General features: G+C 45.4%; 1 protein-coding gene across 1 annotated transcript in view; it reads left to right on the top strand.

Annotated features, from left to right (window-relative positions):
* Nucleotides 1-24,827, top strand: part of LOC101805469 (mucin-6) — a gene marked incomplete at its 3' end in the record, with an annotated part of 70,203 nt that overhangs the window by 34,361 nt on the left and 11,015 nt on the right. Inside the window, exons 18-39 of the mRNA XM_072038410.1 lie at nt 281-530; nt 1,718-1,770; nt 1,870-1,979; nt 2,790-2,941; nt 3,728-3,869; nt 4,471-4,581; nt 5,859-6,044; nt 6,484-6,723; nt 6,808-6,964; nt 7,712-7,855; nt 8,350-8,412; nt 9,401-9,445; nt 10,212-10,409; nt 11,343-11,612; nt 12,286-12,333; nt 12,721-12,972; nt 14,187-14,582; nt 15,614-16,030; nt 16,954-17,370; nt 18,379-18,795; nt 20,443-20,859; nt 21,891-22,307. Coding sequence (XP_071894511.1) covers nt 281-530; nt 1,718-1,770; nt 1,870-1,979; nt 2,790-2,941; nt 3,728-3,869; nt 4,471-4,581; nt 5,859-6,044; nt 6,484-6,723; nt 6,808-6,964; nt 7,712-7,855; nt 8,350-8,412; nt 9,401-9,445; nt 10,212-10,409; nt 11,343-11,612; nt 12,286-12,333; nt 12,721-12,972; nt 14,187-14,582; nt 15,614-16,030; nt 16,954-17,370; nt 18,379-18,795; nt 20,443-20,859; nt 21,891-22,307 — 4,902 coding nt within the window. The remainder of the gene's footprint in view (nt 1-280; nt 531-1,717; nt 1,771-1,869; nt 1,980-2,789; nt 2,942-3,727; nt 3,870-4,470; nt 4,582-5,858; nt 6,045-6,483; nt 6,724-6,807; nt 6,965-7,711; nt 7,856-8,349; nt 8,413-9,400; nt 9,446-10,211; nt 10,410-11,342; nt 11,613-12,285; nt 12,334-12,720; nt 12,973-14,186; nt 14,583-15,613; nt 16,031-16,953; nt 17,371-18,378; nt 18,796-20,442; nt 20,860-21,890; nt 22,308-24,827) is intronic.

The raw sequence follows: 24,827 nt of genomic DNA, 5'->3' as shown, positions 1-24,827 counted from the left end.
AAAGCTTCCTTTTGCATCATTTCATTCCAAGACACAAAGAGGCAATAAGATATTTAACCTTGAAAAAAACGAAACAGCCACATGGCTGTTGTTAAGCCTTGCTCTGTAATACTGTTTACTACAGCTCCACATCCTCAGGAAGAGAAGCCATAGGTAGCCTTAAGCATTGAAGCTATTGATAGAATATATGTTGTGGCATTTTACTCTGAGTGCAGTGATCTTTCACAGCAAAGAGGATAAGAAAATGAAGTGTAACATACACTCTTCTCCTGTTTTATAGCCATTCCCTGTACAGGCAATCAAACATTCAGCTACAACACTCAGGCATGCGACAGGACATGCTTGTCACTCTCCTACCGAGCCCTGGAATGTCATCCAACTGACATCCCTATTGAAGGCTGCCATTGTCCTAAAGGAACGTATTTGAACCACAAGAATGAGTGTGTTCGTAAATCTCACTGTCCCTGTTATTTAGAAGATAGGAAGTACATCCTACCTGATCAGTCAACAATGAGTGGTGGGATTACCTGGTAAGTGTTTAAAGATCAACTAATTTGAAATGAAGAGATGTCTTCAGGTGTCTCTGTGGATTAACCACAGTAAGAAGCTAAGCACTAAAGAGCTGCTCATTCACTCCTCCTTAGTGGGATGATGGAGAGAATCAGAGGGTAAAACAGGAAAACTCATGGATCAAGATAAAGACAGTTTAATAACTTTCTTTGCTATTAATAAGCAAAAATAAGCTTACTTAATAAGCAGAGTGGTGTGCATAAGCAAAGCAAAATAAGGAATTAATTTACTACTTCCCATCAACAGGCACATATTCAGCAGTTTCCAGGAAAACAAGGTTTTGTCACACATAGTGATTATTTGGGAAGACAAATGCCATAACTCTGTCTGTCCCCACTTCTTCCTTCTTTCCCCCAGATTCATTGCTGAGCACAGTGTCATGTGGTATGGAATATCTCTTTGGTCAGCTGTCCCAGGTGTGTCTGCTCCCAACTTCTTGTGTACCCCCAGCCTACTTGTTGGTGGGGCAGGTTAAGAAACAGAGAAGGCCTTGAGATTGTTCAGCAACAGTTATATAACATATATATGTGTGTGTGTATATATATATATATATGTATATGTATATGTATATATATATATATATAAAAAATAGCTATATAACAAACTAGTACATTGGTCAGTTATCAACACTATTTTGATCACAAATCCAATACATAGCACTAAACAAGCTGCTATGAAGAAAATGAATTCCATCCCAACCAAAAACAGTATGGTCTCTGTTATTTTAATAGCAAAGGAGTATTTTTTAAGATATCTTTTTTGTCACTTCCTAAAATGAAGAGATTCTTAAACGGAAAATGTTTGACAAACCTTAAGCTTGGAAATGGTAGAAAATTAGAAAATAATAGGTAAAATCTGATTATTCCTAGTCAAAGATAGTAGGAGACTTTGCCAACCACATTTGTACTGCTGTATACAAACAGCAAGATGGCTCACCCTTCACTTTCTAAACTGATGCTACTGTGCGCTAAAAGCAAAAAGGGGCAAACTGATCCATGTTCTGTTCTGGAGGATGGGGAGGTACTACTAACACAAATGAAACACCTTCAGTGGTGAATAACAAGTTGTCATTTTGCAGAAAATCTGTATTTCTTTCTTAGGAGAGAACTGCATTGAAATTTTTTTTTCTATTTGTTTTTTCCCCTAGCTACTGTGTTAATGGGAGGCTCAGTTGCACTGGCAAACCTCAAAATCCTGCAGGTATGGGTCTGATTTGGTTTACTTTGTAACATATTCTTTTCTGCTTTAAAATTGCTACTTCACAGTTTCCTATGTTTGTTTTTCTTCCTTTTTGTATAGAAAGCTGCAGAGCTCCTAAGAAATATATATCATGTTCTGACAACTTAGAAAACAAGTATGGAGCTACATGTGCCCCTACCTGTCAGATGCTGGCTACTGGAATTGAATGTGTGAGTTTCACAGCCCTGGGATATTAATCCTCTAGGGGAGAGGAAGAATGTTCTGGTAGTTACCTAGAACGTGAGAAATCTGGGCAGGATTCAGTTCCTTCTAGAGAAATGAAAGGAAATATTTCTTCTAACATATATAATTGAGCACCAAACTTCTTTCTATGGACAATAGACAGTAAAAACATACACACATTCAAAAAGGGATTAAGGGAATTAAATTAAATGGATTACTGATTTGAATTATATGAAACAAATAGAATAAAAATCCATTAAGGATAATATAATCCTTCACTATCACCTCTGGCTCCATAAGCTACATGTTGCTAGAAACTGACAGAACATGTAGTATATGCTTTCTGTTCGATTCTTTCACAAATATCTGGTGTTGACGGTTTTAGGGTTCAAGATACCTAAGCTAGGTGGACTTCTGTTCTATCCTGATAGGGTTTTCTTTTGCTTTCATACTAAGGAAAAAGACTGACTGGAACATTGTAATGTAATAGTGTTCCGTGGTATAAAGAAACTTATATTGTGCTCTGTTTGTCTGAACGGAACAAAAGAAAAGTATGTAGAAACAAAAGAAATTTTTCAGTCTTCAAGTATGTTTACTATCTCACACAACAGGTATATCTTATAACTTCAGTGAAACTAGTTCAATTGACTAGTTGAATATTAGCATGAAGAAAATCATAACATTTAAATCAAATGAAAACTAGAACTGAGCACAGATTCATTCTTGACACCAATCACGTACAAGATAAAATACATTTTATGTTCTTTTTCATTTTGCAATCGGTTGATCTTTACCAGATACCTACTAAATGTGAATCAGGATGTGTCTGCGCTGATGGGCTATACGAAAATCTTGATGGCAGGTGTGTTCCAGCTGAGGATTGTCCTTGTGAATATGGTGGCCTTGCGTATGGAAGAGGTGAACAGATCCAAACTGAATGTGAAATCTGGTAAGGGTCACACGACTTTCTATTCCTGAACCTCTGTTTCACTGAGCCGTACAACTATATAACAAAGAATTCAGTTGATAGGAGAGTAGGAAATAGCAAAAGCTGAAAGCTAAACTGAAGGAATATAATGACGAAGCACTATATTCCTTAAATAAAGAGAAGCTTAACACTTGGCAATATTTATGTACAAATGAGTCATGGTCTACTAGTCAGCTGTACTGGCTTCAGGGATATTTCTTCCACCTCTATATCCAAGGAATAAGGGCATCCTTTGTAGGGCATATAAAGGTAAGCTATGTAAGGTTGAGGATTAACAGCTCCACAAGGATTAACAACTAAATAAAGATGAGGGTGCTGTCTTCCTTCTTCTCTATAGATATAAACAACCTCCCAAAAAGATTGCTTCCATCTCCTTAGCAGCATTATCAAGGTACTTTATTCATTTTCCAGTTTCTAATCTAGTATAAAAATCCACCAGCACCCAAACAGCACAGAACACAGATATCTGTTTTCATTAACAGCAAAAAGAAATGAGCTTGTATTTTTCTTTAATGGAAAAGAAAGAAAGAAAAAGAGAGTGAAGGTTTCTTTATCATGAATTAATTTTCTCAGCAATCCATTACTTTTATTTATGTATTTATATCTTACATTAATTGTGACTTGGTCACAGTGTACACAAGTCAATTAAATGAATGTCTTATCTATAAAAATGTATGTATGTAAGAAGATGTAGGTTAAGGTGCTACTCCTGTGAAATCTGAGTATAGTTTCTCTTCTCACTCCCAGCACTTGCAGAAAAGGCAAATGGAAATGTGTTCAGAAATCAAAGTGTTCTTCAACGTGTAATCTTTATGGAGAAGGCCACATCACCACTTTTGATGGACAACGTTTTGTTTTTGATGGCAACTGTGAATACATATTAGCTATGGTAACCTGGATCTTACTGCTTCTTTTGGCTATATCTTAGCATGAAGGAATACCTTGATTTAAATGGCTGGTGAAAATATCATAGGATGTATTTTATCCAATATAGCACCCGGAATCTTTCTAAACACTTAAGGTGATTTTATATGTGCAACCAATTTTAGATTAAATAACATATAAAGTCATAGATATGTAACATATTTTCTACCAGTCAACTACGTCTTTCAGTGAAGTGATGTCAGTTTGACCACCAAACCAGAGGTCATCACTGATACCTCCCAAAACAATGAAATAGCTAAAGCATGATACCCCAGTAACTCTTTCCTTTCTACCTACAAAGGTGTGGGTTCTGCAAGGAATAGAATGGTTCAGCTATGAAAGCTGTAAAATATTCTAGAACCGATCTTTTATTAGCCAACAGTGAATTTTAAGACATTCACAGATGGGCTGTCTCTCACATGAGAATGAGAATATCAGATAGAGATGGCTTGCTGTGCTGAAAGGCAGAATCACAGCCATGACACGTCTAAGCTTTCTTTACTTTGTTACACTTCAGACATAGAGTTTATTAGGTCTTTTTGCATGTATTTTTATTTTTTTTTTAGGATGGCTGCAGTGTTAATAGACCTCATTCCTCTTTTAAAATCATTACTGAGAATGTCATCTGTGGGAAATCAGGGGTTACATGCTCTAGATCCATCAGCATTTACCTTGGGGTAAGATCTTTTTCTGTTATCCAGCAGAATAGTCATTTAAGTCCATACTTGCTTCAATTTTGGAAACTTCAGATATGTCTTCGAAGTGGTGTCTTTATATGTGAAATTATGTGCTTAACCTGGAGCTTCATTGTTAATAGAAACTGCCATCATTTTTATCAGTTCTAATGTCAGTGTTTCAGTCCTCAAACTTCTTCCCTATGTAGAAGCCACAAAATTTTGAACCTTACTTACTCAACAGTGGGCTCTGTCAAAAGATTATTTTTTTCACCAAACTCAGTCTAAGAAAACACTAGTATAAAATTGAGGAATTCTTATCATGGGTGACACACAAAACCTCTCCAGATTTCTTAGTCCAGGTAATATCCACCAATTCAAAATACATCCAGATCGCTACTGTTTTACCTGAGATACATCTTTGAAATTAAAGTAATGAGCAATTATCCTCATTTCTACTGCTGTCTGACAGCTTCCAAAATCAGATAATTTTTGCCCTTGGCTGTACTTGAACAGTAACGCCCAGTAGTATCAGCTCATTTTAGTCTTTTCACTATCAGACAGAGAGAAGTATAGGGACAGATGAGATGTGTAGTGACTAAACAGTCACTACAAGCAGTACACGTTTGCCAGGTTACTGAATATTGGCAGTTCCAGCTCATCAGTGCAGTGCTGAAAAAGTTTATTGTTTGCTCAGGATCCAGCTTGATAAGTGCATTTTCCAGACAAACCTTTCTGTTTATTATCTAGACTCTGAAACACTGCACTACAACAGGATTTGTAAGAGTACACCTGAGAGTAGGAGATAGTAACAGAGCTCTAGTGTTAGATCTATTTTCTCTGTAACTTTTTATATTTTATTTCTAAGAATACATGAAGATGTACCTCCTGTACTCTATTGGCTTCATATAGATGCCCATACTATTTCCAACAAATGCTATTGTATGTAACAATGAGAATTAATGAGGACAGTTGTGTGTATATATATATATATTTAATATTTCTATGGAGATTTGCATATACGTTAAAATAAAAAAAGAAACAAAAGGCAATTATTTTGAGATAGGGTGACAACCCAAGGAAACTCAACTACCTTTTAAGATCTCCATCACGGATGACAGAAAGTTATTCAGCAGTATCTGGCTACTGTAGAATAAACAGGAATGACAAGATGGTCTGTAGCAGACCTTCTGTATCTGACCTTCAACATGTGTGACACAGAAAGTAAGAAAAATACTGAAACTTGGTAAGTTGTAACATACACGTAATTTTTGTTCCAGAACCTGACACTTGTACTGCGAGATGAAACCTTCTCTGTTTCTGGGGAAAATCCTTTAGTGCGATACAGTGTGAAAAAGAATGCTCTCCACCTGATGTTTGATATCATTATCCCAGGAAAATACAACATGACCCTTATCTGGAATAAGCACATGAACTTCTTCATCAAGATCTCCAGGGAAACACAGGTATTGCAGAATAACTTCCTCAGAAAACTATCCTTCAGTTCAGATTGAACTGCCAATTTGATGACAGTTGTCTTGACTCTCTATGATGACAAAGGTTTTTCAGAGATTCTACTAACAATTCATTTTCTATTCATCATTATGTCCGAAAAAATCTAACTTTATGTGATTACCCTTCTGCGTGACAGGAACCTTTTGAGTTAAAGAGCTTGTATTTTATACAACAACTGCATGTTTTGCTTGAATTTGATAAATGATGACAAAGACAAATTACAAATTACACTTTAGAAGAGCAGGGCATCCACTGATGAACAGGACCTCATGCACAAGGGGCTAAGAACATATGAGAGAGTATTTGTAGATTACAATCACCAGTGATGCACAGGAAAAAATGTCAGTAACTGAGAGGGAAAGTAACTTACCATGTTTTTATTTTATGCAGGAAACTATTTGTGGTTTGTGTGGGAACTATAATGGCAATATGAAAGATGATTTTGAAACCCGAAGCAAGTATGTGGCATCAAATGAGCTGGAATTTGTGAACTCTTGGAAGGAGAATCCTCTCTGTGGGGATGTATACTTTGTAGTGGACCCATGTAGTAAGAACCCTTACCGTAAGGCTTGGGCAGAAAAGACATGTTCCATCATCAACAGCCAAGTCTTTTCTGCCTGTCACAATAAGGTAAGAATACCTTACAGCTTCCTGTTAGGTACTTGTAGAAAGCAATGAATCCTAGAAAATTCATGACTTAATTTTCCGATGCAGGTGAATCGTATGCCCTATTACGAGGCCTGCGTTCGAGACTCATGTGGCTGTGACATTGGAGGGGATTGTGAATGCATGTGTGATGCCATTGCGGTATATGCGATGGCATGCTTAGATAAAGGTATCTGCATTGACTGGAGGACCCCTGAGTTTTGCCGTAAGTTTCTTTAAGCTTTCTTTAATCAGTTTAAGAGACAATTATTTTTATCATGAGTATATTAATATGGTAACAAAGGAAATTGCTTACATATGCACCTCAGAGGGTGTGTTTTCTGTATGGGCCAATAGTTGATTTCAGTAACGTGAACTCTGTACTCTGTACTTTTCATTTGTGCTAAATTAACCAAAATATTATGTCTGTTTTTACCGTGGAATAATGAGGAGATAAGTGATCACAGAAGGCAGCATATTTTTTCTGCTGCTACTGTATAGTGAATAGTCAGTTTGTAAGTAGATGGAATATGAAACTGTAAAAAAATGTTTTCTTTTAGCTGTGATGAATTCACTATCTGTGTGGATGTCAAGGGAATAAAGACAGCTGTGCTGGCTGGAACACTGTAAAACAGGAAAATATCAGTGTGTCCCAGAACACCATACATGGAGGAAAAGAGAGGATGAGTGTTATAAATCAATGCTAAGCTTGTCATCTTTGATGGTTTCTTTCACGCACTCACTATATTATACATTAGAAATTGTGGAAATGTCTGCATAGTCCGTTCACAGAAAAAGAAACTGACTCATCTCACTAAAGCATACATTTCATTTTACATCAGATAGTGATAATTCCAGTGACAAAATTTTTGATTCAAGCCATTGACTAATTTTGTCCTCCATTAAGTACTTTGAAAATAATGTCATTAATTTGCAAAATTCTGACTTCTGTCCTGTTTTTTGTCCTTTTTAGCTGTCTATTGTGAGTATTACAATTCTCATAAAAACACAGGAAGTGGAGGTGCTTTATCCTATGCCTACAACAATGACAACTGCACCTGGCATTACAGGCCCTGTAATTGTCCAAACCAAAACTACAAATATGTCAACATTGAAGGTAATTGAAGCTATGCTATTTCAAACCACAAAGCAGTAAGATAATTATTTTCAGTCATGCCATGGTTAAATAGTCGTGTTCTAATTGGTGTTGTCTTTAAAGCAGTTTTGCTGATCTTTACCTTACTACTACTGCTTTAGATGCATAATCAGTGTAATTGCCTGTACTATACCTAATTTTGTATTGACCTCGGATTAGCTTGAAGAGATATCCTCTGACATGCACCAAATTAAAAGAATTTTCTCTATTTATGTAAGAAATATATGTATTATCTGAGTATTATTTCTATTAGACAAATAGATATAGTTGGAGTAAGAAAAAAAATACTACATATACCGATCCTTCTGAGGATTATGTTGGAGGTGGTTGCCTAAATATATTAAGTTGCAATCAATACAATTTCTTCATAAAAGAAAGATTATTTAGATTATACACATAATATAGTCTACATGCAGTTCTCTGAAGAAGGTAACACAAGTTTCTCCTTTCTTCAGGCTGTTACAACTGCTCTCATGATGAATATTTTGACTATGAGACGGAAAAATGCATGCCATGTGGTAAGTAGGGACCTACATACTCATTGTCTTTTTGTACAGTAACTAAAACCTTGGTGTGTTCTCAAAGAAGTATTTTTCCTAGTACCTCTCAATTAACAGTGAGTATTCATCCTAGTATAACTCTTCTTCAAAAGAATCTTATTAGTGTACTGCTAATATGTAAAACTTTGGTTGATAAATAATGTAATGAAAATAACTAATTAAAATATGGATTAGGGTAAGGAATGCTACAATAGAGAAGCTGTATGACCCTGACTGATTTTAATCAGGAAGGTGAAAAATTCTATTAATTGTGTGAGTACTTCTCAAAATATGGGTGTTCCTGAAAGTTCATTGATGTTTTAATCTATATGAAGTAAAGATGAAAGTATAGGTCCCAGATACATTCAACGCCTTTCTTAAACAAAGAAAACATGTAGAAAGAAATCAGACCTAGCTAGTGGACTTCGCATAGCAATTCTCTTTAAATTGTTTGTTTTTGTTTGTATGTTTGTTTTAATTATTTTAACTTAAGATTTATTACCGTATGGTGTGCTACTCTGAAAACTTGTCTTACTAAATAATGTTGTGAATAGACTCCATCTGCACAGTTTGGATTTCCATGCAGATTTAAAAAATGACCTCAAGGACATTTTTTTTTTTCGTTTTATGGAATTATAGCCTGTGAAACTGGAATCTCAGCTGGTGATCTCATTTACACATAAAAAAAAATAAATAAATTCAGAGAGTGCCCTTATCCATAAAAGACATAAGAAAGGCAGCAAAAATATGCTCGTGTATTATTATTGTGAGGTGTATTAACTTTTTCATCATTGTTTAAGCCCCCCACTGAAGTAAGTAGTAGCGAACATTTTCAGGATGATTTCACTAAGTAACACAATCCTTGGAAAGATCTTTATTTTTCTCCCAATCTGAAATTAGCCTTATTTGGAATATTTTTAATATGTTTCCACTCACAAATTTAACCTGTTCTACCTTTATCCAACAGGATATGAAAGCATTAGTACTACACCTGAAACTTCACCTTTGACAGGTTAGTTAAGCAGTTGGCTAAAACAAGTACTTACACAGTGATGTACGTTGTTATATGTGTTTCTGAGATAACTAGTATCCTTTTTTGCTTGATATGATGACATCACCAGTTTCACATGCTTAAGATGCAATAATGAAAAACTACTCACTATTGTAATTATCACATTTTATTCTAACATGTGTTAGAAATCTTAAATTGGGAAAGGAAATTATTGAGAGAACAGTGTTCCCTGAGTACACTTAGGCACTTCCAGATATCAACAGTGAAATACCTCTCTAAGTCAAAAACAATTTCTGTTTTGTTTCTGATACACAGAAATCACACCAAAAAATCACCATAATTTTTAATGGTGACTGACCTTATAACACTGGGTCAGTTTAAGAAGGTCTTCATGGAAACTCATGTGTACCAAGCCCGAACAGCCTGATCCACAAAAGAAATCTGTATATACTGATCTTTGATTTGTTAGAAATTACAGTAATTTCCATGAAGATGAAAAGTATTGGGAAAAAGTTATGCTGATGGCTGTCTGAATAAGCTTCTGCAAAAATTCCTGTTCAATATATATACTGCAGATAATTGCAAAGGAATAGATAGAAAGCTTTTCCCAAATATTTCATTTAAAATTAAGGTAGTAGCTATTAATAATTGTTACTACAAGTAGTTGTTTAGTTTTTTTACTTGAAAAAAATAAATTTATATAGGCATATTTATAATAGATTATTAAGAACTATTTATTATCCTCTGATTTTGATTTTTCTCTTAGTAACAACAGTGCAGCCTAACATAACAAGAAGCTCTACAGCAGTCACATCACCCGCAACTCTGCTACCAACATCACCTGCTATTACCTCTTCTGCATCTACTGTATCAACTGAGACCATGAGTCCAACAATAACCTCAAAAATCACCATTCCAAGAACTTCATCAGCAACACCTCTTGTCACAATAAAGTCAACAACTGGTAGGTTGTTAGCGTTACTGTCTAAAATAAATTACACCAAACCCATTCTATACATAGTTTAGACATCACTCTACTAAGAAGCTGCTAGGTATTGCAAGCTGTCTCAACGTCCAAGCATAAGGCTGCAAATTATGAGGTAGGCAAAGCAGGCTTCGAGAAAGGAGTTTGCAAACCAGAAATGTTCAGAAGCGTAGATGGAAAGTGCCTGGAAAGAGAAAGGATATAGATAATAGTTAAAAATGCAACCAAAATAACTTACATGTGAATCATCAGAGAAGCACATTAGAAGTTCTATAAGCAGTGAGCCACCTCAACTCCAGTTGGATTTATTAGCTTAGTTTCAGCCTGTTCAGCCCGTTCTACAGTTAGTTCAGTTATGAGGAAACTAATAATAGGATACAACTTACCACAGACATGCAGTTCAACTAAAAATCTATCCTGGACCCAGGCTATCAGAGAAAGTGGAAATAAAAAGAGTTACCACAGGAGTTAAAACAAAACTTCAAGGGCTGCCATTGTGCCAGGTGACTTGAGCACCGGGACAAGTGAAGTCCTATGATATGATGTTATCTGATTTTGTAATACAAATTGAGAAGCTGAAACTGTGGCCAATTCAGAACATAATTTCATTGGCTAATCTTGTCATTAGCTAAGTCATACAGACTGTAGCTAATAAGTCATCAAAGCTAACTTCTTAGAAAAATTATATGAAAAATAATCTAGCACAGGAAAAACACACAAAATGAGATCAAAGAAATATCTGAGATGAGAAAACAAATACAAGTGGAAAATGTATGGCAAGATTATGAGAACACAAATACAAACAATTACACACAAAGCATTGAAAAGAGCAAGAGCAAAATTTGGGTTTCTGGAATACGGGTTTAAGCAAATTGATTACTCACATTATATTCTTTACTTTTACTCCAAAAGAACATACAACATTGGTTTTTACTACGCCAAGTATGACCACAACTGTCACTACACCCTCCATAACTACCTCAACAAGAAGGACCACATCCAGTAAGCCGATATCTACACCTACTGCCTCACCAACCACTGCTTCAACAGAGACAGAAAAAGTAAGGGTCACTACACCACTCTTCGAGACCCCTACAAAAAAGGAAATGACAACCACCTCTATATCTTCTCATACTACATCTCAGATTGCAACCTCCAGCCAGCCTGAACTAACAACAGTAGGTAAATACTGATTGATATCTGTCATGTGAAACCGTCACTCAAAAAACATGTTAATGGATTCCTTGTAATAAAAACAGGCATTCTTACTAGATGTCTTTAACATGGCAAGTAGGAAAGGGAATGGGTGTCTGAAGGAGTGTGACAAAAATAGATATTATGGTGTCCCTCAATGGAACAAGCATCAGACATCCAATAAGATCTTTAAACCTAACATTTCTCTTGGAAACCATATTCTACCAATTCCTCCAAATTAAGGCAAAATCACTTTGTGCTTCAAAGTGAGTTTTGAAAACCTTACAGATGGTGGAATGTGTGTTCCCCCATGCCACTGTAACAACGTCTCTGAAAATCATAAATCCTATCTATCACAAAAGGACTTACGCTTTGGGTTGTCAGGTACTCTGTAGGTCAACAAGCGCAGCCTCCTCTGATGCTGTATTCTGACACCAGAAGCTGGGACAGTGTGCAGGGAGAAGTCAGTTGTAGTGGGAGGGCGGGCACACACTCTCTCCCAGTCCACACATCTCCCATCCTTACTGTTGGGGTGCATACATCCAGGTCTTCCTGTGCCAACAATTACAGCTTAGTCTGAGGAAGCATCGCAACCCACTTTAACTAGGCACCTTCTCAGACATCAACCATTACTAAACGTCCACTTACCGTTACTTTACAGAGAGTGAGGGAACTGAAGCAACCACTCTACACCACCGAGTCTCAGTAGGTGAGTAAGAAGAACCTGAGAGCTGCCATTAGCCTACAACTCTTTCACTTACCCAGCTTTCCCATGGGATGCCCATGCCTAGCCCGGAGTGCCTTCAAGGGAGACACACACATCTGGAGAGGCTCTTCATCTTCCCTCATGAGGTCCAGAAAGAGGCAGAGGGTGCTGAATTGGCTCGGTTCTTGCCCTGCATTCATAGGGAGAAGCAGAAAGGGAAAAGTGAGGGCCAGAGCCACTGGGCCATCCCTCCCTCTTGCCCAGCAGGAGGCATCTGTGCCTTTCTTGTCCCAGTGCAAGCCCATGGCTTCTGGCACGGAACTGCCCACCTCTGTCACCTTCCCCTCTTGCTCCACCACCCTCAATTGACTTGTGCTTTCCTCCCGGTAGCTGTCACCCACAAAAGGCCAACTGTGCCACACAGTGTGCCACAATTCATCACGCAGAAGACCACACCTGTGACATTGGCCAGCAGTACCTCCCAGACCTCTGTTTCCAGAGAAGCCAGCCCTGCCAGCAGTCCAGAAGTCCCACTGACAAAGACGTCTCCGAGCCCCAGCTCTTTACCTGTCACCTCAACCTCATCTGTTTCTTCCTCCTCATCTGCCCTGCCCTCAACACGGCTGAGACCATCACATCCCGGTAAGGCCCCTCTTGCTCTTCCTGCTGCTGCTGCCTGCTCCTTTCAGCTCCCACCCTTCTCTTCGAACTGGCGTTTTCTGCACAGGTTTCACTTTTAGTATTAATTTCCTCTTCCTACTGCCCTTGCCATGGTACTCCTGCAACTCAGGCACGTCCTGGGACTGGCAGTCACACTGGCCATCCTTCTCCGCTGCTGCTTCAGGGGTTTGGCTCTGGGGCACAGGACTTCATCAGGGTACAGACCTCTGTGAGTTCCAGCCCTGCAACTAGTAATTGGAAACTAGTTAACACAACTCCTCCCCTTGCAGTGGTACCCTGAGAATGCGCAGCAGTGGGGAGAGAAGGCAGTGGAGAGTGGAAGATTACAACTCTGGGAAAATTTGGGGCGAGAGACCGAAAACAAGGATGCTCTCCACCGAAAGGAAGCCTAGGCCCCGACACACCCATGATAAAGATGGGCCAATAAATGCCAACTCCTTGTACCATACATAAAGACAGATGTTGACCCTGGGTGCAAAATTATCACCAGTGGAGGGTGGGCAAGAAGGTGCACACTCAAACTCCAGGGTACACTTCTCCCACTTAGACCTATGGGGCTACAAATGCCCAAGTCTACCTGGTGTCAAACAGGATACCTTCTTTGAGGAGATCCCACAAAATGCTTTGCCTAGGATCCTTTCCAAGACTCAACCATTGTTTTCTCTCATCCCTTTCTTTGTAGCAAGGGAGCCAACCAGAGCTAAGACTCCAACTAGTAAAGTAGTAACAGGTGAGTGCTCTGGTCAGGAGAGAGTAAAGAGTCACCCAGGGCATATGCCTGTCCCATCAATAGCATCAACTCTCCCAAGAAACCGTCCCAGCATGTTCTGAAACAGACACATGATAAACTACTTCTAAACATGTGGAAAAATGAAAGTAGAGATACTTCTTCCCTTCTAAAGAATTAAGGAAAGAGCAGAAAGATGAACTGATGGAGGGCATCCTAATAAATCATGACTACCTGGCCATGCTGGGGGGTAGTGGGATGAGACGGGACATGCTGGGAATCATAGATCTCTTTGTTATATTCTATAGAAAAAAGAGTCACTGAGGTGTGGTACTGCACGTATTATCCTTACCCCCAGGAGGAGATATTTACGTTAGAATTGCCCATTTCACTTCCCTTCAGCTCTTGCTCTAAAAATACCAACTGACTGGCAATTTCCACCTGACAGCCTCCAAAACTACATTGCCACCAGTGAGCACGGAGAAGACCACCCCGGCCACGTCTGCCAGCAGCACCTCCAGGACGTCCGTGCCCAGCGAGGCCAGCCCCGCCAGCAGCCCAGCAGTGCCAGTGGCCAGGACGTCGCCTGCCCCCAGCAGCCCTCTCAGCACCAGGCTGCCATCTGCCGCCCCTTCCACAGCCTCCTCCCCGTCGCCCCCAAGCTCCCGGCTCAGGCCCACGCCTACGACCCTGAGGCCCAAGCCCTCTCCCCCGAGGACCAGTGCTCCCACAGAGTCGCCTGCGTCCTCCGCACCCTCCACAGCCAAAACCAGCCCGCTGCCCTCATCTACGTCCTCCCCGCTCTCAACTGTGTCCTCAGCAGTGCCGAGCTCCTCACAGCCAGGTAAAGCTCCCTCCTGCCTTCCCTCTGCTCTGCTTGCCCTTTACTGGGATCACTCATGCCATGATTCTTTATATCCCTTTCCTCTCCCTTCACCATAACATTTATCACTCATCCTGATGTCAAATGGTGTGGAACAGCCACTGGCTCTGTCCCCTCCCAGCTCCCAGTGAATTTCCAGCCTCCTCACAGGCAGGGCAGCATCAGAAGTAGAGAAGTCCTTGACTATGTGTGAGCACTGCTCATCAACACCTCAACCCACAATGTTTTCTCAACATTATGCACATCCGAAATTGAACACACCTCAATGTAGACAATACTGTGATGAAAATGGAGTGTATAACAGCTGAAAACCATGACAAAGACCTTCTCTGTTTCTCTGTCTGCTGTCCAGCTAGTGGGCTCAGGGTGGGCAAGAGGTAGGGAGGGGACAGAGGTGGCAGAGCTTACAGCAAGAGCCCAGCGAGCCATTCCTTACCGTACACCAAAACGCTCAGGAAGATGATGAGGGTTGCATGTTTCAGAACGAGCCATTCTTCAGAGCCTGGCTGGGCCTGGGTGTGCTGGTAGGAGGTGGGGAGCGATTGCCTTTGCTTCACTTGGGGGTTTCTTTTTCTTGTTTTTCCTTCATTTCTTGCACCGTCCAAGTTCTGACGCATTAATTTTTCCTCTCTCTTGCCTTTCTGGTACGTGGCCCTCTTCCTGCTGTTTGGGAGTGTGAGAGAGATTGAGTGGGGCCCAACCATCAGCCAGTGTGAACTCACCATGGGTGGCCTTCTCCTTGGCCCTGACAGCTTCCTCTTCCTCGAAGTTCTTTGGTCATTGTGCTGCAGCACAGGTCTCTCTCTCGGAGCACACAGTCCTGGCTTGCAGCAGGCAGATGATATCCCATGCCATTGTCCTAGGCCTGAGCGACACACAATGAGATGTTCCCCTATCATAGAGATGGAGAGGGTGCTGAGTTGCTGGAGGGCAGCCTCGGGGCGCTGTCACCCTCTGCCACCCTCATTCCCCCTGTGCTTTCCTCCCGGCAGCCTCCACCCCCAAAGAGACAACGGTGCCTCACATCGTGCCGCCCGTGAGCACGGAGAAGACCACCCCGGCCACGTCTGCCAGCAGCACCTCCAGGACGTCCGTGCCCAGCGAGGCCAGCCCCGCCAGCAGCCCAGCAGTGCCAGTGGCCAGGACGTCGCCTGCCCCCAGCAGCCCTCTCAGCACCAGGCTGCCATCTGCCGCCCCTTCCACAGCCTCCTCCCCATCGCCCCCAAGCTCCCGGCTCAGGCCCACGCCTACGACCCTGAGGCCCAAGCCCTCTCCCGCGAGGACCAGTGCTCCCACAGAGTCGCCTGCGTCCTCCACACCCTCCACAGCCAAAACCAGCCCGCTGCCCTCATCTGCGTCCTCTCCACTCTCAACTGTGTCCTCAGCAGTGCCGAGCTCCTCGCAGCCAGGTAAGGCTCCCTCCTGCCTTGCCTCTGCTCTGCTTGCCCTTCCCAGTTCTCACCTTCATTACTACAACAAGAAACTCCTTGACTCTCTGTTCCCGCTGCTTTTGGCATTGCCTCACTGCAACCTGTGTCCCATTTCCATGTTGTTCATCCCAACTTCCATTGCTCAGCATGATGACAAATGGTGTGGAACAGCCCCTGAGTGAGTTTTGGCCCATCGCTGGTAAGGCAGCATGAGAAGTCCTTGATTCTGTGTGAGCACTGCTCAGCAACACCTCAAACATCAATGTTTTCTCAATATTATGCACATCTGAAATTGAAAACGCATCACTGTAGATGATTCTCTGATGAAAATGGAGTGTATGACAGCTGAAAAACAAGACAAAGACCTTCTCTGTTTCTCTGTCTGCTGTCCAGCTAGTGGGCTTTGGCTGGGCGAGAGGTAGGGAGGAGACAGAGCTGTCAGAGTTTACAGCAAGAGCCCAGCGAGCCATTCCTTACCGTACACCAAAACACTCAGCAAGACGATGAGGGTTGCAGGTTTCAGAACGAGCCGTTCCTCAGAGCCTGGTTGCGCCTGGGTGTGCTGGTGAAAGATGGGGAGTGAGGGGAGTGATTGCCTTTGCTTGACTTGGGGGTTGGTTTCTGTTTCTTGTTTTTCCTTCCCTTCTTGCATTGTCTGTGTTTTGACACTTGAGTTTCTCCTCTCTTTTGCCTTTCCAGTGGTCGGCTCCTCTCTTTCTGAAGGGGGATTGATAGAGAATGAGTGGGGCTTAGCACGCAGTTAGGATCAAATCATGAGAGTATGACCTTCAGTATAGCTTCTATTCCAGGCAGGAGCAGAGAGTGCTGAGCTGCTGGAGGGCAGCCTCGGGGCGCTGTCACCCTCTGCCACCTTCAGTCCCCCTGTGCTTTCCTCCCGACAGCTTCCAGCCCCAAAGAGACAACGGTGCCCCACATTGTGCCGCCCGTGAGCACGGAGAAGACCACCCCGGCCACGTCTGCCAGCAGCACCTCCAGGACGTCCGTGCCCAGCGAGGCCAGCCCCGCCAGCAGCCCAGCAGTGCCAGTGGCCAGGACATCGCCAGCCCACAGCAGCCCTCTCAGCACCAGGCTGCCATCTGCCGCCCCTTCCACAGCCTCCTCCCCGTCGCCCCCAAGCTCCCGGCTCAGGCCCACGCCTACGACCCTGAGGCCCAAGCCCTCTCCCCCGAGGACCAGTGCTCCCACAGAGTCGCCTGCGTCCTCCACACCCTCCACAGCCAAAACCAGCCCGCTGCCCTCATCTACATCCTTCCCGCTCTCAACTGTGTCCTCAGCAGCTCCGAGCTCCTCACAGCCAGGTAAGGCTCCCTCCTGCCTTCCCTCTGCTCTGCCCACCCTTGCCAGTTCTCACTTTATTTTGTACAGGGTAGTGCAAAGCCCTTGACAGCCATTCTCTCTGCCTGCCTCTTTTGGCATTTTCTCTCTGTGACCTGTGTCCCCTTTTTGAAGTTCTTTATTCCAACTTCCGTTGCTCAGCTTGATATCAAATGGTATGGAATAGCCCGTGTGAATTTTGGCCACCTGGAGAATAAGGATTACAGAATCCTTGAATCCTAGAATTATTCAGGTTGGAAAATATTTCAAAGATCACCAACTTCAGCCTTTAACCTGGTACTGACAAGTCCACCACTAAACCATGCTACTGCCTTCTGCATCTACACGTCTGGATGACTACCCAGGACAGTGACTGCACCTCCTCCCTGGGTATCCTGTTCCACCGCCAAATAACTCTTTCCATAAAGAAATGTCTCTTAATAGCCAACCATAACCTCTCCCAGAAAACACTGTGGCCATTTACCCTCATCTTATCACATGCTGCTTGGGAGAAGAGCTTGATCCATACCTCCATACAACCTCCTTTAAGGTCATTGACCTTAGAAAGAACTGGCCCCAGCACTGAGCCGTGTTTGACACCACTTGTGACCAGCCACCAACTGGATTTACCTCCGTTACTCTTTGGGCTCAACACTTTTAGTCCATCAAAGCATAAACCCATCCAGGCCTTGGGATGCCAGATTCTTCAGGAGAAGGCTGTGGGAAACAGTATCAAAAGCCTTCCTGAAGCATAGGTAGACCACATCCCTCATCCACTGAGCACCTCAACTTGTAGAATGAGATCAGGTTCATCAAGTGGGACCTGCCTTTGATAAACCTATGGTGGTTAGGCCTGATCACCTGGGTATCCTGCAAGTGCAGGGTGATGGCACTGCAGATAATCTGCAGAGGGTGCTGAGTTGCTGGAGGGCAGCCTTGGGGCGCTGTCACCCTCTGCCACCCTCACTCCCCCTGTGCTTTCCTTCCGGCAGCCTCCACCCCCAAAGAGACAACGGTGCCTCACATCGTGCCGCCCGTGAGCACGGAGAAGACCACCCCGGCCACGTCTGCCAGCAGCACCTCCAGGACGTCTGTGCCCAGCGAGGCCAGCCCCGCCAGCAGCCCAGCAGTGCCAGTGGCCAGGACGTCGCCTGCCCCCAGCAGCCCTCTCAGCACCAGGCTGCCATCTGCCGCCCCTTCCACAGCCTCCTCCCCATCGCCCCCAAGCTCCCAGCTCAGGCCCACACCTACGACCCTGAGGCCCAAGCCCTCTCCCCCGAGGACCAGTGCTCCCACAGAGTCGCCTGCGTCCTCCGCACCCTCCACAGCCAAAACCAGCCCGCTGCCCTCATCTGCGTCCTCCCCGCTCTCAACTGTGTCCTCAGCAGTGCCGAGCTCCTCACAGCCAGGTAAGGCTCCCTGCTGCCATCCCTCTTCTCTGCCTGCCCTTCACTGTGAACACAACTGCCATTATTCTTTCTACCCCTCTTTCCTCCCTGTTCATCCCAACATTTAACTCTCATCCTGATGTCAAATGGTGTGGAGCAGCCCTTGAGTGAGTTTGGGCCCCCTGTGCTGGCTGTGTTCCCTCCCAGCTCCTTGTGCACCCCAGGCTCCTCACTGGCAGGGCAGCATCAGAAGCAGAGAAGTCCTTGACTCGGTGTGAGCACTGCTCAGCAGCAGCTGAAATTACAGCGTTTTCATAACAGAATGCCCATGCTAACTCAGAAACACTTCGCCACAGAAGCTACGTGATGAAAATGAACTGTATCACAGCTGACGACGACAGTGGCCCTCTATCTGGTGTCCATCAAGTGGGCTCAGGGTGGGCAGGAGGTAGGGAGGGGACAGAGCTGGCAGAGCTTACAGCAAGAGCCCAGTGAGCCATTCCTTACCGTACACCAAAACGCTCAGCAAGAAGATGAGGGTTGCACGTTTCAGAACGAGCCATTCTTCAGAGCCTGGCTGGACCTGGGTGTACTGGTGGGATGTGGAAGCGATTGCCTTTGCTTCACTTCAGCATTGGTTTCTTTTCCTTGTCTTTTTCTTCAGTTCCTGAACCATCTGTGTTTTGATGCATGAATTCTTCCTCCATCTTGCTTTTCTGGTTGTCAGCCCCTTTCCTCCTGAAGGGGAGTGAACGAGAGCGTGAGTGGGGCTTAGCCGGCTCATGGGATGAAATCATGATAGCGTGGCATTGTGGTTTAACCCAGCCTGCAACCATGCACCACACAGCCATTCAGTCACTCTCCACTCCGTCTCTGGGATGGGAGAGGGAGTCAGAAAGAAATGATGCCTGTGGGATGAGATAAAGAAATTTTATTACGACAGAAAAGAAAGGAAAAGTGATAATAATGATAACTACTACTAACACTACTGTGTACTAAACAAGTGATGCAAAATGCAACTGCTGACTACCTGCTGAACGATGCGCAGCCTAATCCCAAGCAACTGGTTCCCCCACCCCAGCCAGTCACCCCATATAACTGTTCAGCATGGCATCAGACAGGATGGAATACCCCTTTGGCCACTTTGGGGTCAGCGGTCCTGGGTCTGTCCCCTCCCAGCTCCTACTGCACCCCCAGCCTGCCCATGACCAGGACAGTGTGAGAAGCTGAAAAGTCCTTGGTTTATTGGAAGAACTGCCCTGCAACAATTAAAATATCAGTATGTTATCAACATTATTCTCATCCTAAATCCCAAACACAGCACCATACCAGCTACCAGGAAAATTAACTCTGTCCTAGCTGAAACTAAAACATATCGCTGTCATTTTGGCTCCTCTTCCAGGCAGAAGCAGAGAGTGCTGAGCAGCTGGAGGGCAGCCCTGGGGCCCTGTCCTTGTGCCACCTTTGTGGGAAGAAGCAGGACGGGGAGGGGAAGGGCAGCAGCCACTGGCCCATTCCTCCCCCTGCCCGGCGCGACTCAGGGCTGCACACCCCTACCTTCCTTGCCTTTGGGGCTGTCCTGGGGCACCTGCCCAGAACAAGCGCTCCTCCTCTGCCTGCCCCTCCTGCCCTGCCACCCTCATTCCCCCTGTGCTTTCCTCCCGGCAGCCTCCACCCCCAAAGAGACAACGGTGCCTCACATCGTGCCGCCCGTGAGCACGGAGAAGACCACCCCGGCCACGTCTGCCAGCAGCACCTCCAGGACGTCCGTGCCCAGCGAGGCCAGCCCCGCCAGCAGCCCAGCAGTGCCAGTGGCCAGGACATCGCCTGCCCCCAGCAGCCCTCTCAGCACCAGGCTGCCATCTGCTGCCCCTTCCACAGCCTCCTCCCCATCGCCCCCAAGCTCCCGGCTCAGGCCCACGCCTACGACCCTGAGGCCCAAGCCCTCTCCCCCGAGGACCAGTGCTCCCACAGAGTCGCCTGCGTCCTCCGCACCCTCCACAGCCAAAACCAGCCCGCTGCCCTCATCTACGTCCTCTCCACTCTCAACTGTGTCCTCAGCAGTGACGAGCTCCTCACAGCCAGGTAAGACTCCCTCCTGCCTTCCCTCTGCTCTGCTTGCTCTTTGTAGGGAACACAATAGCCATTATTCTTCCTATCCCTCTTTCCTCCTCCTTCACAACATTTATCTCGCATCCTGATATCAAATGGTGTGGAACAGCCACTGGCTGTGTCCCCTCTCAGCTCCTTGTGAATTTCCAGCCTCCTCACAGGCAGGGCAGCATCAGAAGTAGAGAAGTCCTTGACTATGTGTGAGCACTGCTCATCAACACTTCAATCAACAATGTTTTATCATCATTATACACAACTGAAATTGAAAACACCTCACTGTAGACAATACTGTGATGAAAATGGAGTGTATCACAGCGAAAAACCATGAAAAAGACCTTCTCTGTTTCTCTGTCTGCTCCAGAGCAAGTGGGCTCGGGCTGGGCAAGAGCTAGGGAGAGGACAGAGTTGGCAGAGCTTACAGCAAGAGCCCAGCGAGCCATTCCTTACCGTACACCAAAACGCTCAGCAAGATGATGAGGGTTGCATGTTTCAGAACGAGCCATTCCTCAGAGCCTGGCTGGGCCTGGGTGTCCTGTTGGGAGGTGGGCAGTGATTGCCTTTGCTTCACTTGGGGGTTTCTTTTTCTTATTTTTCCTTCATTTCTTGCACCGTCCAAGTTCTGATGCATTATTTTTTCCTCTCTCTTGCCTTACTGGTACGTGGCCCTCTTCCTTCTGTGGGGAAGTGAGAGAGAGATTGAGTGGGGCTCAGCCACCAGCCAGGGTGAACTCACCATGGATAGCCTTCTCCTTGGCCCTGACGGCTTCCTCTCCCCTTGAGGTTCTGGGGGCATTGCGCTGCAGCACAGGTCTCTCTCTCGGAGCACACAGTCCTGGCTTCCAGCAGGCAGCTGATATCCCATGCCATTGTCCTGGGTCTGAGTGACACACATGGAGATGCTCCTCTTCCAGAGAGATGGAGAGGGTGCTGAGCTGCTGGAGGGCAGCCCTGGGGCGCTGTCACCCTCTGCCACCCTCAGTCCCCCTGTGCTTTCCTCCCGGCAGCCGCCACCCCCAAAGAGACAACGGTGCCTCACATCGTGCCGCCCGTGAGCACGGAGAAGACCACCCCGGCCACGTCTGCCAGCAGCACCTCCAGGACGTCCGTGCCCAGCGAGGCCAGCCCCGCCAGCAGCCCAGCAGTGCCAGTGGCCAGGACGTCGCCTGCCCCCAGCAGCCCTCTCAGCACCAGGCTGCCATCTGCCGCCCCTTCCACAGCCTCCTCCCCATCGCCCCCAAGCTCCCGGCTCAGGCCCACGCCTACGACCCTGAGGCCCAAGCCCTCTCCCCCGAGGACCAGTGCTCCCACAGAGTCGCCTGCGTCCTCCGCACCCTCCACAGCCAAAACCAGCCCGCTGCCCTCATCTACGTCCTCCCCACTCTCAACTGTGTCCTCAGCAGTGACGAGCTCCTCACAGCCAGGTAAGGCTCCCTCCTGCCTTCCCTCTGCTCTGCTTGCTCTTTGTAGGGAACACAAATGCCATTATTCTTTCTGTTCCTCTTTCGTCCCTCTTCATCCCAACATTCATCTCTCATCCTGATATCAAATGGTGTGGAACAGCCCCTGGGTGAGTTTGGGCCCCTGTGTTCCCTGGCATGCCTGAGAAAAGGGCACCGGGGGATACCCCCCAGAGGGTGGTGGATCTTCAGCTCTGTTGCTGTCAGGCAGAGGTAGGGGTCCAAAACGAGAAAGAGGGGTAGAAGCAAGAGCAAGTCCCAGTTCAGCATCATGGGCAACCCCTCTCACTATCTACCTTGCTTTTCCAGGTGTCCCTCTGTAATAGGTTTGATGCCCTGGATCTTGAGGGATAGGTAGGCAACGATGTTGTGGAAGGCCCACCTACGAAGTTATGTAGGAGAGGCAGTTGGCATCACTCCTCATGACTGCCTCCAAAAAGAAAGAAAGAAGGGTAATTGGAGCAGGAGATTCCTTCTGAGAGGAACAGAGGGCCCGACATGCAGAGTTGACCCTCATCAAAGGGAAGTCTGCAATCTACCTGGAGCTTGGTCAGGGATATCACCAGGATGCTTCCCAACCTGGTGTGCTCAACATGCTATTACCCACTGCTGATCTTCCAGATGGGAAGCTGCCTCCTCTAGTCTGTGGGGAATGAAGAAGGATTGCAAGGCCTTGGGACGGTTTGTGAAAGAGCCTGGGGCACAAGTCCTTTTCCTCTTCCCTCCTTCCATTCTGGGGTGTTGACATGGGATGGAATAGAAGGATCCAGTCCATAAATGATTGGCTATGTGACTGGTGCTATGGGCAGGGCTTTGGGTTCTTTGATAATGGGTGGTTTTATAAGACTCCAGGCCTGAAAGTAATATGCAGGAAAGGTTTATCTCACAGGGGCAAAAGGGTTTTGGGATAGGAATCAGCAGGGCTCATTTGGAGAGCTTTAAACTAGATCTGAAGGGGGAGGGGGTTGTAGCTGGGCTTGCAGCGCCCTAGCAGTGATGAAGACTGTGAGACCTCCCACCCCCCTAGGGTGAAATCGGCGTGCTCAGCTCACTCCCTGAAGTGCCTGTACACCAATGCATGGAGCATGGGGAATAAGCAGGAGGAGGTAGAAATGCATGTTCAGTCAGGAGATTATGATCTGGTGGCGATTACAGAGACGTGGTGGGACAGCTCACGTGACTGGAATGTGGCCATGGATGGGTATGTCCTGCTCAGGAAAAACAGGCTGGCAAGGCGAGGTGGCGGAATTGCTCTTTACATGAGAGAGCAACTGAAATGTACTGTGTACTGTCCGGGGTGGATGAGGAGCGAGTTGAGAGTCTGTGGATGGCAATTAAGGGGCAGGCTGGCATGGGGAATACTGTTGGGGGTGTCTATTACAGGCCACCAGATCCGGATGGGGAAGATGGCGAGGCCTTTTACAGGCAGCTGGTAGCATCCTCATGAGCACAGGCCCTGGTTATTGTGGGGGATTTTAACTACCCTGACATTTGCTGGAAGGCCTACTCAGCCAGCCATCTGCAGTCCAGGAGGTTCCTTCAGTGTACTGAGGGTAACTTCCTGATGCAAATAGTGGATGTGCCAACGAGGAGAGGAGCACTGCTGGATCTTGTCCTCACGAACAAGATAGGGCTGGTTGAAGCAGGGAAGGTTGAAGGCAGCCTTGGTTGCAGCAGCCATGAGATGGTGGAGTTTAGGATCTCATGTGGCAGGAACAGGGTACCGAGCAGAATCACAACTGTGGACTTCAGTAGGGCTGACTTTGGCCTTTTCCAGCATTTGCTAGGGGAAATTCCATGGGATAAGGTACTTGAAGGAAAAGGGGAGCAAGACAGTTGGTTAGTGTTCAAGGACTGCTGCTTCCAAGCTCAAGATCAGAGCATCCCAACAAGTAGGAAGTCAGGGAAGAGAGCCAGGAAACCTGCATGGTTAAACAGGGAACTGCTGGGCAGACTCAAGTGGAATAGGAGAGTCTACAGGTCATGGAAGGAGGGGTTGGCCTCTTGGGAGGAATAAGGCTGTTAGAGGATATAGGGAGGTAACTAGGAAAACTAAGGCCTCCTTAGAATTAAACCCTGCGAGAGGAGTCAAGGACAACAGAAGGGGCTTCTTAAATACATTGCAGATAAAACTAACTCTAGAGGCAATGTAGGCCCACTAATGAATGAGGTGGGTGCCCTGGTGACAGAAGATAAAGAGAAAACAAGTTATGGAATGCCTCATTTGTCTCTGTCCATATGCCAGAGACTCTCCCGAGGAGCCCTGTACCCCTGAGGCCCCAGAGGAAGTTGAAATAAAGGAGTTTGCCTGGGCTCATGACAGCTGTGTTAAGGACTGATTAAGCAAGCCGGACATCCATACATCTATGGGTCCTGATGGGCTACACCCACAGGTGCAGACAGAGAAGGCAGAACTCATTGCTAGTCCTCTGGAGTTCTCATACACCCAAGTCCCTCCTGGAATGGGGGCCCCAGAGATGAACA

Source organism: Anas platyrhynchos, chromosome 5 (genome assembly GCF_047663525.1).
Source record: "Anas platyrhynchos isolate ZD024472 breed Pekin duck chromosome 5, IASCAAS_PekinDuck_T2T, whole genome shotgun sequence".
Taxonomy (NCBI): Eukaryota; Metazoa; Chordata; class Aves; order Anseriformes; family Anatidae; genus Anas; species Anas platyrhynchos.
This window is presented reverse-complemented; position numbering and strand designations above follow the sequence as displayed.